The 15,905-nt window shown below is 43.0% G+C and overlaps 1 protein-coding gene across 1 annotated transcript; it reads right to left on the reverse strand.

The window, feature by feature from the left end:
- Positions 1 to 186: 186 nt before the first annotated feature.
- LOC115082628 (BLOC-1-related complex subunit 7) lies at positions 187 to 15,531 on the reverse strand. Its single transcript, XM_029586837.1, has 5 exons — positions 15,250 to 15,531; positions 5,486 to 5,548; positions 2,706 to 2,749; positions 1,040 to 1,060; positions 187 to 930 (listed from the first exon to the last, which is right to left on the reverse strand). The coding sequence occupies exons 1-5, from the start codon at positions 15,397 to 15,399 to the stop codon at positions 879 to 881; spliced, it is 330 nt and encodes a 109-aa protein (XP_029442697.1). The 5' UTR covers positions 15,400 to 15,531; the 3' UTR covers positions 187 to 878.
- Between the last annotated feature and the right edge of the window lie 374 nt (positions 15,532 to 15,905).

A 15,905-nucleotide genomic window follows, 5' to 3' on the forward strand; every position in this document is an offset into this window, starting at 1 on the left:
CAGCTATAAACTGATGCATTTGATATTATATACCTACCCTGAATACAAGCAGATTACTAAAAACACTACTAAGTTTCTTTGTTAATTTACAAATAAGAGAAAATTCCACTACGGCTGACCTAGTCATTCGTCCTTCTGTTAGAAAAAAAAAATGCATAAAACTGTGAATGGATCATAATAATTGTGTTGGATGTCTGTAAAGATAAAGCATTTATTTACAGATTTAGTGAAAACAGTAAGTCACTTATTGCGCATCTAACATAAGAGATTTAAGATGCAAGTCACATGCTGCACACATAATCCCTCGACAGAGATTTGGATGAAAGAAAGCACAATGCCAGAACTTAGACAGGGTAATAAAATAACATGAAGCTTCATTGTACATCATGAAAGCATGAAATAAAAAAATGCACCTGAAAAACAATAAGTTAAAATATAGCTTTCTTACAGAGATGCTAACCACTTAAACTCAGGAAGTGTTACAAAATGATAAGAAAGACTTGGTATCATGCTTTTTTCCCCCACCAGGAACTCTTATTTGCTGAAAATGTTCTCCAATTCTGTGCCGTTTGCATAAATCCAGTTAAGAGAACACCCTTAATTACATCCGTCTCACTGGTGCATGATCAAGGTGTGTAAAGCAGCATGGAGTGCTTGCTGGGTGTCCTTGCCTGCTCCTCATCCTTACAGACCTTTTGCAGAAGATAAACATCATCTCAGACTCTTCCCATCAGATACGCTGTTGGAGGAAAAAAACCCCAAAAACCCCAGCTACTTCGGATAAGATGACAGGTAACATCAAGTGAAGGCAGGGAATGAGGCCATGCTTCTAGATGTCAGGGGACTTGTGAGCTTTCTTGCAATTTTTTCCTTTTCTATCATTTCAAGAGATGATTCAGCTGGGCCTGCAGGTTTGAAGACTGCTCAACGCTAGAACAAAACACAGAAAGAGAGCTTCAGCTAAGTCACAGTAACCCGAAAGACCAATACTTCTTACACAGTGACACACAGAGATGCACTCACAGAATACTGTACTTACTTTTTCTGAATTGCCTCTTGCCTACACAAGGAATGGAAAGAATACAGGGTAAGAAAAGAAATACAATTTTGTGGTCTTTAAAATAAAAATAAACATGGTTAACTCACAGATTTTACAGCACTACTGCAAAATGGATACATTCATAAAAATTGTGACAATCCTTTGCTCAGCTCCTGGAAGTGGTTTTCTCTATTTTCTTCTCCTGAAATTATGCTTGTGTGTTCATTTTGTGCTGGGTTTTTTTTCTGTCCCTGGTCAGTGGCTGCCATTTTGCTTCCTTTCCTTCTGCCCGGAATATATAGAGGTGACGACAAAGAGAATCGGATAAAAGCAAGCCCTTTATTAAAACGCCCTGTTTGGGTGTTTTAATAAAGGGCTTGCTTTTATCCGATTCTCTTTGTCGTCACTGCCACACAGCTCGCTGGATCGGCTTCCGATTTGTTTTTTGGGTCCGGAATATATAGAGTCCACGGACACACATCCAATTCTCCTCCTCATGATTTAGCCAACATGCATACTCCAGAAATCCCGTCTAAAACCCCTCCTTTTTGAGGTCGTTTTTAAATCGTAACCCCTGGTTCTCATGATCATAGCTTGTTGGTTTGACAATTTTCTGTATTAAACGAAATTCCCAAAGTTCCTTATTTGCCTTGTATGTTTGTTTTGACTAGACTGCAAGCTCTACAGAGAAGAGACCGACTCTTATGCGCATTTGTACAGGGGTCTGGATTTCAGGATATCCACAATGAATATGCAAGAGATATATCTGCATACAGTTTAGGCACTGCACGCAAATCTACCTCATGCATATTCACTGATGCTAATTTATTTCATGCATATTCATTGTGGATTTCCTGAAAATCTGATTGGCTGGGGGGTCCCCCCAGGGCTGGTTTGGGAACCACTGGGCTACGGCTTCCCCATCCCGGAGGATGTGAACATTGCCTTCGCAGCATCTCCAGGTCTGGCCAGCCCAGGGAGCGGAGTCCTGCCCTTAAGCATTGAGACCAGGGCCTCTGCATGCCAGGGCATAGCACCACCAGTGAGCAGGCCCCCATTAAATATTTGTGAAAGAGTTGCTTTTTATGAATTTCAAAAGCCATTAGAAGGATGTGGTGCTAAGATCATCCAAATACATGTTGCTGAAAAGCATCTAAAGTAAAACAAGGAGGTACCGCCCCTGCTTTAACAGAAAACTGTATTCTTTCTGAAATGCACAGTATTTAAAAGTGACAAGTATCAACAGTCTCCCTCCAAATTAACACTTTACAGTTAAGCCATTTTTAAAAATGACCCCAACGGCTAAAAGCCAAACTAATAAGAGCACAAACATCATCCATAGTGGAATCTGGTTAATGCAGTGGTTATGATGCCATTTGTGCATCTTGGCCAATACGGACGAACTGAAACCAGTGTGTGGGGTTATATGGCATCTCTTGGTACCACAGCTGCTCCTAGTGGATTTGGGGCAATGTAGGACAGCAGCTTAAAGACTTAACAGTAAACTTCTTAATTGTTAGATAACAAACATTACTGTTTATAATGTGCACTTATAAAATACTGAGAACACAGAGCTTTTAAAAGTGATATGATTTTAGTCATCAAATGGCATGGCAGGAGCTAGAGGCGACGGCAAGCCATGTGTCCTTCTACAGAAGCCACTTACTGGTACTGAAGATGAGTTGTTATAATAGCCATCTTCCGTAGACTCTGCAAAAAGGAAATATAGATTTGTCCTCTAACATTATTGCCTTAGCTTAAACAAAAACAAAAATTTGCCATCCTGTGACATCTTTAGAATATTTAGCATTATACCGGCTTTGATGAAAAAAAAAAAAGTCTTTATTCACAGTGGGGCGGATTTTAAAAGGCGCGCGAATAGCCTACTTTTGTTTGCGCTCCAGGCGCAAACAAAAGTACGCTGGATTTTAGTAGATACGCGCGGAGCCGCGCGTATCTGCTAAAAACCTGGATCGGCGCGCGCAAGGCTATGGATTTTGTATAGCCGGCGCGCGCAGAGCCGCGCAGCCTACCCCCGTTCCCTCCAAGGCCGCTCCGAAATCGGAGCGGCCTTGGAGGGAATCCTCTAACGCCCTCCCCTCACCTTCCCCTCCCTTCCTCTACCTAACCCACCCCCACGGCCCTGTCTACACCCCCCCCTTACCTTTCTCCGGGGATTTACGCCTCCCGGAGGGAGAAGTAAATCCCCGCGCGCGAGCGGGCCTCCTGCGCACCGGGCCGCGACCTGGGGGCGGGTACGGAGGGCGTGGCCACGCCCCCGTACCCGCCCCCAAAACGCGGCCGACACGCCCCCGAAACGCCGCGACGACCGGGCCCGCCCCCCGACACGCCCCCCTCGGAGAACCCCGGGACTTACGCGAGTCCCGGGGCTCTGCGCGCGCCGGGAGGCCTATGTAAAATAGGCTTCCCGGCGCGCAGGGCCCTGCTCGCGTAAATCCGCCCGGTTTTGGGCGGATTTACGCGAGCAGGGCTCTGAAAATCCGCCCCAGTATTCTCAGCTCACCTTACAATGATGAAGATGGAGAACAGCGAACGTAAGCAATCTAAACCTAGAAATAACACAACTTCTCTGCTTCTCCCGAATGCTGTTCCTGAGCTCCAGGAAGCAATTACGGAGCTGGCCGTAACACACTTTTCTTTTCTTTTTTTTTGACTCAGCAGGTTCTCTCTGTTCATTTGTACTTCCAGCTCAGCCAGAAGCAAGGTGGGTGCTGGGACCCCCAGATTTCGTTTGCAACCGTGGGGGGTTTCCCACCTACTTTATAAATCATTGCAGGGACGGCCCCTGAGCTCCATCTATAAGGATTCTGAATCTGGTCACTAGGTGCCCGCTTTGAGCCATTATGACTCCCTGCGCCACACAGCAGCATCCCCAGGCCCAACCAACGAGAGAGCAGAACTTACACAGATGTCTCCAGTACATCTGATGCAAAAGCATCAATGTCTCACCACCTTACGTCCTACCTGTTAGAATCCCAAATTTATCATTTCAAATGCAGAAATCAGTGACATTCAAGTCTTAAACAATACAATTATGCATCAGCTAGGAGAAGAGAGAAACCCATCAGATATAAAAACGAATACATTCTCCGGGTTCTGTACAAATTCTCAAGCTGCAGCTATTCATGATCAATAGATAACTCCAATGCCAATGAACTAATCAATCAGACATGCCCCCCAGAGATTTGTTAGCCTCAGTCCAATCCTTCTTAATCATCTGATATTACAGTACATCAGTTGCATTGGGTTACGTCTCACCAATAAAAGGAAGAACGGTGCTATTTTTGGATCACACTCTTTCCATGCTCTCCCACACTACATCATATCTGGAAGTGTCAGCATGGTGAGTGCTCACTAAGTGGCGGCCTGTACTTAAAATTACCCCAGGGGTGGAAAGCTCTGCAACTGCATTACCTTGGATTCATTAAGACTTTGAATAAAACAACTTTTCTCTATCACACACCCCTGAAGTCCGACCACGTGACTTACCTCCAAAGGGTAACCAGGATCCAGATGTTCATGCAAGATAAAAAGTTCTAACTGCATGACTTTCATAAAAAAAAATTTTTTTTAAATTGTGGTCTTCTACCACTATCAAAACGTTGTACTGCTTTAAGGAAAGTGGTACATTGACCAAAGTCTGGGATGAATGCTCCTAATACATTTTTTTGATGAGTGACCATCAAGTTCAGAGCGGGGTTGGCCTGATGAGAGTGCTTCACGCTGCCATGCGGAGCATATGGGTTTGATCCCACAGCACAGCTTCTACTCCTTAAGCTGACCAGGGCTGGGGCGGAGGTACTGCAGAAGCAGATCTTGCAGCCCCCAGTGAGAGGAGCACCAGTCAGTCAGTTACACAACAGTGACATTTAGTGGCCAGACTCAGAATGCATGTACAGACATTGCTGAAATGACTGGGACAATTTGGGAGAGAAATTTAAAAATCCCAGGTAGTTGCAAAATAGGCTTATGGCACCTTAGCCCAGTAGATCCAGTTTCAATTGAGCTGGAAACCCAAAAAAAGCAGGAGGAAACTGCAGAGTCAAAATAAAATAGAAAATGTCCAGAGGGATAAAAGCTTAGTCCTCTCCTTCAAAGCTAGAACCTAATTACCCTTTGAGAGAATCCAAGTGGCTAGGAATCCAGAAGTGGGTGCACATGTAAACCGATGTGATATACCCCAATGAATGTCGGTATATAAAAACAAAAATAAATAAATATGGAAAGAGGAAGAAAAAAAAGGTGTTGATCCTGGGTTCTAATGGATTTGAAGCGGTGTATAAAACCTAAGTATTGGATGTATAACCTCTCAATGAAAATGAACTGTAATTTCCCCCATATCTTTCTCTCTGCACATTCTTCCTCGTAAAGACTGTATGTCATTGCGAGTACCTTTCATAAGAAAAAGAGATACATATTCCTTACATCTTCAGAGTGTAAAATGGCATCCTCTTGCATCACCATATTTCTCGCAGCTTGACCAAGAAGCTGAAAGACAATAATTACAATAGCTTTAAACTGCAGTAGTTTCCTTCAGCAATGGGACAGAGCACTGCCACAGGCATGAATGGCAGACTGGTTTATTTTCTTGTCAGTAACATTTTCTTCCATCCTCTGTATTAGTAAAACCCACTACTAGGAAAAATACAGAAGGCCAAATGTACAGAGCACCTATGGAAAAATCCTTAGCACTTCTTGTATTGGACTTATGAGGTTTTATTGTCTTTGAAAAGGTTATACCACACCTTTAGCCCGTTAATGGAATGGGGTACGAGAAGTAAAAATGTTGTTATGGTACAAGAACAGCACATACGCAGTGCAGCCTAATAAAAACATGAGAAAAATGTGACTGAATGTTATGCACTCCTGAATTAAATGTATACTACACCTCAACAGTTTTAGATAATTTCCAAAGTCCTTTTTTCTATGATTCTACATCTGTAGAATATACTTACTGACAAGTTTCTTTTTAGTATTTTTAAACGAACCCAATATTTTTACATATATTGCAAGAAAATACTTCTAGCAACTGATCAAAGTAAAAAGACTTCTTCTGTAGAAACCAATTCAGAATTCTTAGAGATAATATTTATAATTTACCTGCTAGAGCAAATACAATGAGAAAGCAGACCACTCATGACCATCTTAACCAGGTGCAAAAATACAGCTGTCTTTGTGAAAAAAAAAACAAAACAAAAAACTATGCAGATTACTACAATCAAACGCCTGAAGGAAAATAGATGAAGGGAAACCAGATTTAAATTAAGACTTGGTTAAATATGCTGCATGCAGTATGAATAATTAAATTTACCTTTTAATTTCCTTTGTTTTAGGGCCTGAGACATAACCCATTTGGTCTGGCATGGAAGATTCAATTAGATCTTACCTGATAATTGGCTTTCCTGGAGTCTTGACAGACCAGTACTGATGGGATTCTCCCTTCTACCGGCAGATGGAGGCCGAGTGCTTGGCTTCTTCCTGTGATGTCAGCTATATATCTGCTGGCCCAGCAGGGAGTCTGTCAGTAGTCTTTTGCCAAAGGCTGTTCTCTTTTTTTTTTTTTTTTTTTTGCATTCTTTGCCAAGTGACTCCGTAATTCAAGACTATTCTCTCCCTTAGTCTCTCCTTGGCTTCCTTCCCCAAGGTCCGTTACCTTCTGGTTCCCTGGTCTCCTCTGCTTTCCCCGTCTAAGCGGATGCCTGCAACTTTCAGGCGCCTGGCTGAAAACCTCACCTTACAAAATGAAAAATGAATTAACCAACTAAAAAGGTTACCTGCCAGCCTTTGAACAAAACGGGAAGGCCACACGGGAAACAAAAAAAAGAGAATATATGAAGTTGTGAAGAGTAACCCTCCGTTCTCACCTCATAGAGCTCTCCTCTACTGCGCTCCTGTCCAGCCAGCGGATTCTTTTATTGTGAAAATTCTCCCTTCCTTTTTTTTTCTCCCCTTTGGGTGGCATTTGGACTGGTCTATCAGGACTCCAGGAAAGTCGATTAGTAGATAAGACCTACCTGAACCTTCCTGTTCATCCTGCCAGATCAGTGTATTGATGGGATGTGCCAAAGCCCTCTTACTTTGGATAGGAGAAACACAGAACTGCTCCCGAGGCAAACCTCGGCTCCCTCCTTTTCTGGAACTACAATCTATAGTGGTTCATGAATGTATGCATCAATATCCAAGTGGCTGCCTTGCAGATATCTATCAATACTACTGCTCTATACTTTGTCCATGAAGTGGCAAGCACTTGAGGAGGGTGCTCTTAGCCCTGTTGCTACTGGATTTCCCTTCATTGCTATTGCTTCTTTAATCCACCAGGCAATGGAGATCTTGAACACCACCTCACCTTTCCTCTAGCCTGAGCTTAGTGAAAATAGCCTATCTGACCTTCTGAACTCATTGGTCACTTCCAGGTACTCTAGCAGGATGCTGCAAATATTAAAAAAACTTCAGGTCACTGTGTTTCCTTTTGCACTCAGACTTCTTAAAACCTGGCAATGTAATGGGTTGGTTAATATGGAAATCTGACACCACTTTCAGTAGGAAGGCCAGAACTGGCCTAATTGTCACCTTCTTCTTGGAGAAAGACAAGTATGGATCTCTACATAATAGTGCTTACAACTCTGATATCGTTCTAGCTGAGCCTTCTGCTACGAGTATCACCATCCTGAGTGTCAGGTCCTTCAGGGAAATCTCGTTCAGTGGTTCAAAAGATGGTCTAGCCAAAGTCCTTAGGCCCAGATTCAGGTTCCAAGGCGGTACCACTGGCTTTATAGGCAGATGGACCCGCTTTGCTCCTTTTAGGGAGCTTACCACATCTGGATGGGATACCACTGACTTGCCTTTAATGTAACCTCAAAAGCATGCTCTTGCTGCTACTTGGACTCAAAGTATTTACTGCCAGGTCCTTATCCAGGCTGACCTGTAAGTTTCCATCTTTCTAGGTACTAGGCTTCTTTCGTTACACCACTTTTTAAATATTTTCCAAATCCGTCTGTATGTTACTGATGTAGTTTTATTTCTGGCCTTCAGTAATTTTGTGATCACTTGGCTTCAGTATCCCCTTCTGGCTGAATCTTCTCCTCTCAATTGCTAGGCTATAAGCGAGAACTTGTGCAGGTTCTCCATAGCTACTGGTCCTTGCTTCAGATGTGCCAGGATCGCCTTGAAGCTAATGGGTTCCACCAGGTTCTTGTGGCCCTGTTTAGCCACTGTTGGAAACAGGATGCTGGGCTTGATGGACCCTTGGTCTGACCCAGCATGGCAATTTCTTATGTTCTTATGCTCCTCCTCACCAGGTCCACATATCATGGTCTACCTGGCCAGTCTGAGACCACTAGAATGACTAGTACCTGGGTGCCACACCATTCTGATTAGCCGTTGCCATTATTAGAGATATTTCCCTCACCTGTGGCTTGCTCTTTGTTCCTCCCTGTTCTGCCGTGGCATTGTCTGAGAGGACTTGTACCGCTTTGCCTTGCAACGGTACCTGAAATTGGTCTAGAGTCAACTTTATGGCCCTTAAAGGGTAACTTCCAAAGTTTCGTTTTAGAAGCTGAGTCTGCTACCCAACTCTTTAGCTATAGTAGGCGTCTTGTTACCACATCAATCGCATTTTTTTTTTGGTTGAAACCCTTATCAAGTCATACATATTTCAGCCATGAAGGTGACCGCTAACTCTGTTAGCCCTGGATCTGTTGCACTCCCGAAGGAGCCTGCTCCTGGATGTCTTGCTGGGCCCAGATAATCAGTGCCCTCGCTACATTGCCCCACAAATTTCTGCCTGTAGTGCTAATGATAACAGCTCAAAGGCTTTCTTTAGAAGAGTTTATACCCCCCTATCCTGCGAGTCTTTTAAAGCCGCTCCGCTTTCCAAAGGAATTGGGAGATTGAAGAATTTGTTTCTATCCTGCTGATACACCAAGTACTGCTTCTGCAGTGTCCTACAGCTGCAAAGCCTGGACTCCAAGATCTACCACTCTGCCGAGAGCTTATCTTGAATTGCCATATGGATATGAAATGCCTTAGCTGGCTTCTTTATTCCTGACAGAATAGAGTTCCCCCCTTCCTCTTAACTTCTCTAGTCAGCTCCTTCTTCAGGCTTAGAACCCATGACACCTTAGTAACCAGTGTCCCTAGCTCCTCTGATCTAACAGCCTCATGGTTGAATCTTTTACTTCTCCTTCCTCTTCCCAAGATTCTTCCTCTTGAGATGAGGTTTCCTCTTCCTCTTCCCCAGATGGAGCTTCCTTCTCAGGTCTCCACCCCTCCCATGAAAAGTGGGATCTTCCTTTTCCTTCCAGGGAAACCCCTGCACCTCCCTGCCTGCCCTTATTTATTTATTTATTTAAAAACTTTTATATACCGATTTTCACGGAGTGTATCCGACCAAAACGGTTCACAAGTTCAATTTATAACAAGGCAAAAATAATAAAAAATTAATAAAAAATAAAATAAAAATAAAATAAATAAAAATATAGTAAAAGGTTTGAAAAAAAAAAAAAAAAAATCATCGTGTAAATATAATCCCTGACTCATTTAAAAGCCTAAACTAAAATTACAAAAAACAAGAAAAAGCCAGAAAATATACAAAAATTAAAAAACCAGAAGCCATAAATTATTAAGTGATTAGAATAAGCAAGCTGTTAAGGGTCCAGAATATCATAACCTGGTACTGACATTATGAGGAACTTTGAGGAAGGGTATTTGTTTCCTCAATTCTGGCATAAGCTATCGTGAATAGGTAGGTTTTCAAAGCCTTTTTAAATTCCTTGTGATCCGTAATAGATCTCAAGGTATTTGGAATTGAGTTCCATAGAATGGGACCCGCCACAGAAAAAGCCCTCTCCCTAGTTATGTTTAGTCTAGCCAATCTGACAGTAGGCACATCAAGAAGATATTTAGAGGTAGACCTAAGATTTCTAATAGGCTTATATAACCGCAATGAAGTGCAGAGCCAGGTAGAATCCGGATCATGAATTAGTGTATGTATTAATGACAAAATTTTGTATTTCACCCTATGCCTGTTACATTGCCAAGATGAAATATGAGGACAATTCTGTTTCCTTTTCATGCCATAAGGAACCCTGTCTCTATTTCGCAGGGCTTACCCCTCCCTCCAGTGAGGTGGAGGAGTGCTATCAAGTGTCCCAATGCCAGCTCCAACAACAGCGGTAGAGACGTGCTCACAGCAGCAGTCTCAATAGCATGCTGGTCGCTGCCCCTGGCCCCACCTCCCTCCTCAAGCACGGCCTGCTTCTTCCCATTGCAATTCCTGCGGAAGCAGCGGGAGCACTCAGGATGTGCCTGGCTCCACATTTCACACACTTCCTGCCCTTCTCCATCGATCTGGCTACTCCCTCTCTCTCTTTTTTTTTTTTTTTTTTTTTTAAATTACTGTGACTCCGGGGATTCAGAGGACCAGAATGCCTGGCTGCCCTAGGGAGGGGAGAACAGGCCTTTGGAGGCTGTTTCGCAGGTGCTCCCCCACCCAGCCCAGGCTTCCAAGGAAATCAACCTTAGGGAAGGCCTTTGCCATCTGCTGGAGGCAGAGGCTCATGACAGTCTCCCTGCTGGACCAGCATATATACAGCTGACGTCACATGAAGACGTCAAGCACTCTGCCCCCATCTGCTGGTAGGAGGGAGAATTCCATCAGTACACTGGTCTGGCAGGACAATCGGGAAACAGGATTTGCATTTTAACAATATGTTAAGTAACACTCCCTCACCTTACAGAATCAAATAAGATTAAACAATTACAAACAAGTCTCACTATTTATGAAAGTTTTGGTACAGGTGGAGTGTAAAAATGGAGAGACTTTTAAACTATTGTGTTAAGTTTTAGTATTTTGGGTGACTGGTTGAAGGAAATCAGACTATTTTAAAATAACTTTTTGTGAGTCAATGGATTGTGTGTTTGTTTACTATTTGTCACTGTTATTTAATTGTGTTTTAATGACATTTTGGATATAATACTTAATGTATGTAACACACCTGAAACATAATAATGAACAGGTGGGAAATTAATTTTACCAAAGAATCAAATAATACTCAGTGATTATACTAAATAGCTATGCAGCTGTTGCATCAGGAATTTCAAGACATGTTTTCCTTCCATGTGTAATTATTTATCGCTACTTAAATAGTAATACATGGAAATATATTACACTTCAAAAATGCCACAAAATTCCATATTTGCCACAGAACCTAACCTCACACTACAATAGAAAAAAACAGAGCCTTGGTTAGCCCAATAAAAAGTTAATATCTGCAGCTAGTTTGTTAACCTTTATGGTCTACCTAAGCAGGGAGAAAAAGTAAGTTTGCAAAGATGCGCAGGTCTGCTCTACACCCAGACAAAAAATATGATCTCCCGTTCATGTGTTGACACAAACAAAGAATGCATAAGTAAAAACTTCATCCATAAGAGCATGTCTTTCAGCTCCTAAATGTCACTAAAATAAATCTTCTACTAAAGCTTTAAGCAAAGGGTTACATTTCAACAGCTGCTCATGGACACAGTTTCTAGGAGATATTGGCCATTCATGTTTATTTAAAAAAAAAAAAAAAAAAGGTGACATCACCATGCATTATGGGATTCCATGCCTACGTCTTTCATCTGGAATCAGCACTGTGGATTCTAAAATATATCATAAAATGTCAGAAAGCCAGAACTGGCCTAATTTGTTCTTCCAGAAACTGGGTTAGTTGACCAGGGTTTATCTCGCAGCCTTCTGAAAAGGCCTAAAAATCTATCCCTTTACTATGATTCACTGAGTCAGGTCAAAAGTCAAAATCAACCCCTCTCAAGCTCTTCTCCAGAGAGTACCGAGGACATAGATGTAATTCTTGAGTTGGTCACCCAATATCAGAATCCTGTATTTCGCAGCTGAGAATCTTTCTAGAGTGCATTGATCCATCATTCCCTGTACAGACCAAAAAAATGTCAGCCTCTTTATCGCAACTTAAAACGATACAATTTCATTCATTGCTTAATTCTGTAAACAATTATGGTGTTTTTGCAGAATATGGATAAAAACATGGGCCTATCCTACACAGATGATATTTTAAACTAGGAGTAAAAGCTCTAACAAATACTGTGACATTTATAAAGTGTGGAATTCAGATGTGTGGTTATTGAATCACACCCATTCCCTTTTCCTTATTTCCCCAACCAAAGCCACTTTGATCCCTCACTCGCTTCTTTCACTTCCTCCCTCCAATTGATCCCCTTACTCACCATGGTTCAGTCCTCCTCCCCAAAAACTGCTCCCTCACTCTGGTTCTCCCACAAACTGCTCACTCACCCAAGTTTACTATCCCCTCACAAAACCCCTCTCACCCTGGTTCACTACCCCCCCTTTATGAACCTCTCATTCCCCAACTCTTCAAACCCCTCGCTTTCCTGGTTCACTCACTTATTCCCCCATTTCCACTGATTCGCTCACTTCCCCCCACCACTCTCCATCACTTCCTCCCCTCACCTGATCCCCTCAGTCACCCTGGTTCCCTCCCCCTCACAAACTCCTCAGTCAGCCTGGTTCTCCCCATGAACCCCTCAGTGACTGAGGTTTAATCCCCCTTCCAAATCCATCACTAACCCTGGTTCATGCTCTTCCCTTCCCTCCACTCCATGAACCCCTCATCCCTATTCACCCCTTCCCCCTCCACTTACTCTGGTTCACACCCAGTTCACTCCCTCATCCCCCCCCCCCCCCCCCCCAAATCCCCAGCTGGTTCGTTCTCTTCCCCATCCCGTGACTTCCGGTTCATTCTTTCCCTGCTACCACTCCACCCAGAACCCCTCACTCACCGGCTCCTTTCGGCCGAAGAGGAAACCGGTCTTGCAGTATCACTGAAGCATCCCCCCTCATCTCCTGCCGGGGTCAGAGTGTTGTGCTCTGAGCCACGTGGATCAAAGTGCACCATCCAGGCCCCGGCAGGGGAGGGAGGACATGCTAGAGGCACCATAAGGCTGCTGTCTTCCTCCTCTTCCTGTTTGGCTTTTAGGAACTTATAGGGATGAAGCTCAATTTGCATAGCACAGTGGCAGGTGCAGAGCAACTGTCCTCTTTATTATAGTTAGATAGGTCAATACATTCTACCAAGCTGATTTTCTTTCAGTCATTTTTTATATTAACTCCTGACAGTAAGTTGATTGTAACATGTCACATAGCTGTTCATGTACTCATCTAACTTTTGTTTCTCCACCTTGAACAAGTGGGCATCACAAATGAAATTAAAGCTTTGATTTCTTAACAGCTACTACTGACATATCACATTTAGACTTACTGCTTTGTTTTCTTAAGTTCTTCCCCTTCAACAGACCTTCATGCTTACTTTAACTCTCTGGAAAGAATGGACAAATATCCCATCTCCTACCTTCTTCCCAGGAACAGTCTTTATAATTTAGCTGCTTGTATCTCAAATCTAATTCCAAGCTTCAAGTATGCCTTATCCTTAAATACTGGTGTATTGGACTAGAAGTGCAGGAAGAGAGCAAAATGTCTGCATACAGGAAAAGCCAATAATATCAAGCACCCCTATGGCAGAGTTCATTCAAAACACTTTTATCAAACAGGATTGACAGATTGCATAGGGCTCTACTTATTTATTCAGAAATCGTACATGCTGCTAAATCCAAACAAATTGTTCATAGCACTGAAGAAATTCAAAAGAGGCCAAGAGACATGACTGCATGCTTACACTATTTTAGGGTAAAACAGCAATCCTTAAGAAATGAGGGAATTAGGAAAATTCATTTTTGAAGGCACAAAATTAGAAATCTTTAACAATGCATCTACTCTGAAATTAAGCAGAAGGAGAGAGATGACAGTGCACAAGATAAAAAAATATATATTTGTTATGGATCAGGAAATCCATTTTGTATCGTTATAACATCCTGTTAACAAGTAGACACACAGGCTTTTGGAGGACTGGGTGTCTCTTTGTTACTCTCCAGTGCAGAAATCTCCATTTTGTTTTATTTCTGTTCACAGGTCTTTAGTTGAAGCTCCAGTCACAATAATCAACTGGTTTTTCAGCACACGAATAAAGACATGTGCTAAAATCAGTGCACATTTTTACTCAGGTTATGAAATTGGCCTCAGAATGAGGAAAAGACTGCAAGCTGGTCAAAACATGTGAACTTAACCCCCAAAGCAGTAAGTTCATGGCATGAACATTTGTACAGCATTAAAAAAGCGTACAGACACAAAAAAATGTGTGCATAACACATTACATTGCACATAAAAGATGCGCTAGAGGCATCAAGTGAAAAAGGTGCTTTGCTTTAGGGAAAGCACCTATAGTCGTACAACCACCATCATTGTGCAGTGTTCTGCTGCCTCATCTCTTGATTTGTCTCATTTCAGTGTGTAAGGCCCACCATCCACCCGTCATGCTGCTGTCATACAGCTCTTTGTGTGGCTAACACTTCTGCTGCCAGCAGATCTCCCAAGAAAATCCAGGAAGCATAAGGTGACAGCGAAAGACATTGCATTGCATCATGACAAGTGGGATACTACAAACACCTACTATCCCAAACAGCTTATGTAACAATAGACAGTTGCCCATACAAGAATTCTATATCTCTGACTTGGGGAATCCAGAGCAGAGTCTCTCTAGTTCTAGTTGAGGGGTTCCAATCTCAATTCCCCAACTCTTAGTCTGTTTTTTTAGGCCTGGAAATGTAATTCCTGGGTCAGAGGGGGAATAAAGTTAACTCACATTTCTTGTTCATTGTGTCTCAATGAAATAGCACCAGATCTAGGGAAGGTGTTGGCTATCAGTAGGATGCCAATGCCAGAGAACAGGAATAATCTACATAGGCTTCTAGGTATGGTGAAGTTCCTAGCACCGTACATCTCAGAAGAGATAAGCAGAACAGTACCCTGAGAAAGTGACTGTGCAAGGACAACTTGTGACAATGAGGTCTTGAGCACACAGAAGCAATAAAGGTTCCAAAGGCTGCAAGTTACAATACTCCAGTGCTTAAATAAAACAAAGGGTCCCCCAAAGGAGAACGGCGAGAGAGGTCTAATTCTCCTTTTATTAAATTAAAAGCCGGAAAAACGATACAGCAGATGGGCATTGGCCTAAGATGAAATGGGTAGCGCCCAGCGGCTCGCGAACACTGGGAGATCGCAGGCTGTGCCAATGCCCCAACCCCATCCTCCGACCTCTCACCTCCGAGCTGCGGGACCCCTTCAGCACTTGTTTGGTGAGCGCGATGACGTCGGCGCTGCAAGTGGACACCTTCTCCGTCAGCAACCCCTTCACAGACTGCCCGAAACGCACCTGGCTGTCCTGCACCGCCCCCGACGACGCAGCCGCCATCTTGGGCGACGCCGTTTTCGTCACCGTGACGTCTCGAGGAAGGCGGGAGGGCCAGGGGGCTCTGTGCCCGCCCTGAGTTGGAGATCAAATGAGGTCGCGGCTTGTGAGAGGGAAAGGGGGGTGGAAACTATAGAGCGGATCAATAAATACTATCAGAAAGTCAGCTGAACAAATTTTATGGTAGTGCACCCAGGTTTCGTCAGCGGAGGGGTTAGCACATATGCTGTATTGGGTCAGACCACGAGTCCAAAGCGCAGTATTCTGTTTCCAACAGTGGCCAACCCAATGTATTTTGTTCTACGTAATGCGTATTAGCTCTGAGATTTTTTTTTTTTTTTATAAAGCGACTAAAATCAAAACTGTAAATATAAATAAAACGTTTCAGATCTCCTGAGGGAGTAAAAGGTGCCTTAATGTATTTCTGAAACACAATGAGGCTCAATACTTTTAGAAAATCAAGATTAAAATCAGCAGTTTGGAATGGGTTTCAAGCGTCAAATGTGTGG

Source organism: Rhinatrema bivittatum, unplaced genomic scaffold, assembly GCF_901001135.1.
Source record: "Rhinatrema bivittatum unplaced genomic scaffold, aRhiBiv1.1, whole genome shotgun sequence".
NCBI classification, from domain to species: domain Eukaryota; kingdom Metazoa; phylum Chordata; class Amphibia; order Gymnophiona; family Rhinatrematidae; genus Rhinatrema; species Rhinatrema bivittatum.